General features: G+C 42.8%; 1 protein-coding gene across 1 annotated transcript; it reads left to right on the plus strand.

Moving 5' to 3' along the window:
• The first annotated feature begins 613 nt into the window (after positions 1–613).
• Positions 614–4,600, plus strand: LOC110496670 (transcriptional repressor scratch 1-like). The gene is made up of 2 exons (XM_021572691.3): positions 614–1,424; positions 2,402–4,600. The coding sequence occupies exons 1-2, from the start codon at positions 1,310–1,312 to the stop codon at positions 3,133–3,135; spliced, it is 849 nt and encodes a 282-aa protein (XP_021428366.1). The 5' UTR covers positions 614–1,309; the 3' UTR covers positions 3,136–4,600.
• The last annotated feature ends 231 nt before the right edge of the window (positions 4,601–4,831 follow it).

Consider the following 4,831-nt stretch of genomic DNA (forward strand, 5'->3'; position numbering starts at 1 on the left):
AATACCTTCTGGTACCCAGCTCCTGTGATTTGCATAAAGAGAACACCATTGGTTTATAGAGTGTGATGTAAAAAAGTGACCTGCAAGCCTCGGGCAACAGCCAACATTTGATTTTGTGGTTAGCGTTAGCGTTGGTTTGAAAACGTTGAGTGAGCGGGGGTTTGTAAAAGTTATTACTGTGGTGGAAGATGCAGTCTTTTATTTTCAAAACATGAAGCTCCTAAGCTCATCCATACTGGCCAAATAAAAATGAATTTACGTCAACTTATTGTCCCCTAAAAAAGTATCCTAAACGTGTTCATAATACTGTATAGCTAAATCAATATGTCGGTGTAGTAAGAACATAGAACACACATTAAATGATAGACCTACAGGACTATTAAAATAATAGTATATGGCCTACTGTTTTTATCTGTCAGTGTTGCATTTATTGTGATGATTTACTGAAAATAAATAATGGTCAACACCGTAATAAAACATAATCGTTATAAACGGAAGGGAAAAAAAAGAAATCGTGGACGACTCACCAAGTCCATAAATCATCCTAGTTCAACGTTGGTCCCGGGAGATATCTTTTGATGGATTAAATTAAGCACTTCCATCTCCATCTCGCACATGATCGCAGCCATATAAATCCCAACAGCTGATCAACAGACTTCAGAAAGCCCAAGACCTTCAACAGAGTTCAGCACAGAGAGAGAGCGAAAGGGGGGAAAAGCCGGAGCTAGCTGAGAGGCAGCGTTTTCATGAGTGACTTTTCTGCCATCCTCTATTACAATGAGTGGTAAATATTTATGTGGGAACTGTCAAATACTCCATTAATAAAGGGACGCTCTGTGAAGTTTAAAACGAGCCAAATCCTGGGAGCAGTTACCAGACTCTTTTCTAGGGTCGACCTGTGAGGAGACTGAGTACAGCTGCACGAGGAAGACAGAGAGCGAGGAGAAGAGCGAAGGAACGGATCTCTCACTGTCTCACAGCGGGGGTGCTGTCCAGTGCTGAAGCCTGCCTGCCTGCCTATACATGCACGCAGCACTGAAAAGGAGCTATCCAGTGCTGAAGTTGCATTTCTTACCAGCGGAACACGGCGCTGTCGCACGTAAACCAGCAGCTCAACAAGGACTAGCAGCGTGAGGATTCGGAAGGGATCTCAGGCTTTTCTCCCTGTGCTGGCATCTGATCACACACAAATCGGCTTGCTGAAGAGCGATTCAGCCCGTATATACAGCTAGTCCCTTTTCAGCCCGCCTTGCATGAGGAGTGACCCATTGAACCACTGGACGAGTGTTGTTCTGTGCAGCGTAGAACCATGCCAAGATCTTTTCTGGTCAAAAAGGTTAAGCTCGATGATTTCTCATCTGCTGATCTGGAGAGACATTATGGCAGGTCGAGGACCGACCTCAGCCTCCGCTTTCATGAAAAAGGTAAAGCTGTTAGAATCTCTGACTTTTATCGGCATGCACAATGTTTATCTTTTATTGCTTGGTATTCTATGTGTAGGGTATACTAAGTGCTTATTTGTAGTCTATTTGCGTGTGGATAAGCTTGTTGCACATCAAGCTTTGCTGACCCGTGGTCACATCCTATTCAATACAGTCACATTTTTCATTTTTGTCGACTCTGCACATTTCCCGAGGCAGGGATATTTCAAGTGCTCTACAGCGGAGCACACAAGGTTAAAACCCTGTTGAGCTACATATACCCACAAGTGTGCAACAGACGAGTGTGCAAGATACTGTAGATTAGAATACGGCTTTATAGTGTATTCCTTTGGATCATTAGTCCAAGCCCACTACCATAGCCACACACAGAGACAGAAAGGATAGATAGAGAGAGAGAGTCTGTTTGCCTCTAAAACGAAGGCTTGATCATGTTTCAAGACATTATTTACGCTCTATAAAATACAGTGCGTGCACTTGCATTTGCATAACCAGACTGTATTTTTTCCGGAAGTACATTTATAGAATATTCATCCACATTCCTATCTCTTGGTCATGGAGTACCCTGGATGGACCTGGATGTAAGTGAGACTATGTGTACGTTCAGTGGTGCACATCGACCTATATTCTGAGAAAGGCAAATGCAATTATAACTGAAGTGATATTATTCCCCTTGCGCCTTTGTCCTTAAATGGGATAGCTCACTAATTGAAACTGAGAGATATTGATTTTTTGGGGTGAAGTGATGTAGAAACAAAATACCTTCACAAGAAGTCAATGTCTTTCAACCCACCTCTGCTGGAACTGTAAATGACTGAAATAATAGGCTGCAGAGCTCACGCACTGTGAGTCACAAAGGAAGCCTTGCAACTAGGGAGAATTACACTGTTGCATCAGTTAACATCAGTAGGCCAAATCACATAAATAATTGAATCCGTCTGTTGTTCTTTTCAACGCTACAGGGTACATCAGTGACTACATGACCCCGTCTGTCTACGACGGCGAAAGTGACAATGGCATCCACAGCGAAAAAGGCCCCTCTCCCAGCCCCATCTACAATGGCATCCACAGCGACTACGGAGCACCAGACTCGGACCAGCCCGACAGCCCCCATTCCGAGATCTCATCCGGCTACATCAACGGAGACACCGCAGTGAGCGAGGGCTACACGGTAGACGCCTTCTTCATCACGGACGGAAGGTCGAGGAGAAAAGCCATCAGCAGCCCCAGGACCATACAGCGTCACACATGCAACGAGTGTGGAAAGACGTACGCCACGTCCTCCAACCTGAGCCGGCACAAGCAGACCCACCGGAGTCTGGAAAGCAAGATGGCCAAGAAGTGCCCCACCTGTGGGAAGGTGTACGTGTCCATGCCCGCCATGGCCATGCATCTGCTCACCCACGACCTCAAACACAAGTGTGACATATGTAGCAAGGCCTTCAGTAGACCTTGGCTGCTGCAGGGACACATGCGGTCTCACACCGGCGAGAAGCCCTTTGGATGCGCACACTGCGGAAAGGCGTTCGCCGACCGCTCTAACCTCCGCGCTCACATGCAGACGCACTCCGCCTTCAAGCACTACAAGTGTAAGAGATGCAACAAGACCTTTGCTCTAAAGTCCTACCTTAACAAGCACTACGAGTCCGCCTGCTTTAAGGGAGAGTTCTCACCTATGAGCTCCATTGACGACTGACTTCCAGTACCCATGAACATGTAATGAAACTTCTTCCAACAGGCATCCCTATACTATTCCCTAGACAACCTGTTCCATGGTGACAGCACAGGTCTTATACCCTCCTGCAGCAAACAGCATCACTAAGGACATGTTGGATTACTCGTGTAGCCTATACCCAAACTTTTATTTCCATTGGCTATCCTCCCTTGATTGTTATAACAACAACAATTTGTTCAAGTATTATGAGCTGAAATATCATATGTTTGCCAAACTCACAGGACATTGAAAATGTCTCAATTTCTCTCAAAGGTCAAACCTTTTAAAGTATTGGACAATATTGTACTGGTGTTAATGGACACAAAAGTGTTCAAGGTTGAGGTAAACCTATTTATGTATTCACTTATTTATGTAGGCCTATCTATTTATTAATTTATTGATTTATTTTTTACTTCCAGTTTGTTTAGAATCTTCATTTGCACTTTAATTTACTTTTTTATTTTGCAAGCCTTCGTCGTGAATATGCCAAAGCATTTGACACTTTCTAAATATCCTCTTATTTTATTTGCCACTTTATAAACCTATTGCATGCAAAAAAAAAAAAAAAAAAAAACGATAATACTGAAATCTATGCCAATTTAATGAAGCTTTGGATTTTTGCCAAAATCTAGATAGCATCTGGCGGCAATATTTCTTGGGAGTCTTATCATAAAAAACTATAGAGCAATAATGCATGGTATTAGTAACGCGTAATAATAATGACATCATCTTTCTATCCAGTCCTCTTAGTAGTCATACACATTGAATATCAGGGAAAAGCCAGTGAGTGTGGTATTTAATGGATAAACCCATGGGGTGGGACAGGGAGTGGGTCCTTTTGTAAATGGTTACGCAACTGCCTGACACGTCTTAGAGCGTAGACTTCTGGTGCTGATGGAATAGTTCCAGAACAATCCAGAACATCTCACCACCAAGTCTGTGGAATGAACGCCCGAGGCCCAAACGTTGGCGGAGCTGCCCCGCATCACATCTCTCACAGGTGGGCAAGCTTAGGGGTCACTTCTGAGATCCCTTGCACTGCACCAGAGCTCAAAATGATCAACACAATAAGATGACCTTATTCTAGCCATGATAAAGTCCATTCATCGTATTAAAGCACTTCCTTATACTACGAACGTTTCAACTTTTTAAAGATAGTAGCACAAGTATAGATTCAGGTAGAAAGGCCTTGTATTAGCTATAGGCTAACCGCTGTTTTTGTACAATGCTGATCAAAGGAACATAACTGTTTATTACAAGATGCCTTGTACATAACCCTTTGATGAATCTAATATTTCTACAAACTGTAAAGAATCAAATGAATCGTATTTCTGGAGTTATTTTCCCTGGGATTTTTATGCCTAGTATTTGAACTATTTAAAAGCACAATGGCAGCAGACATTTTTGTCTCACTTCATAATTAAGAATGAATAAAGACTTAACACAATACGGTCCATGTTTGTCTAAACCTTTTAGAGAAATCAGATGAGTACACATATATATATATATCGTGTTTACATGATGAATTCCTGTAGTGTTTGTCTGTGATGATATATTGTGGTCTAATTTGGCGTTGGACTGGGTGTAAGGTTTCAGACAGTGGGTCACGTCAGGAGCACGCGTCGTAATGCAACAGCTTGTTTCTGCAATAACAAGCACTGTTGAATGCTCTTGTTGA

This window comes from Oncorhynchus mykiss, chromosome 18 (genome assembly GCF_057628025.1).
Source record: "Oncorhynchus mykiss isolate SJ-2025 chromosome 18, ASM5762802v1, whole genome shotgun sequence".
Taxonomy (NCBI): domain Eukaryota; kingdom Metazoa; phylum Chordata; class Actinopteri; order Salmoniformes; family Salmonidae; genus Oncorhynchus; species Oncorhynchus mykiss.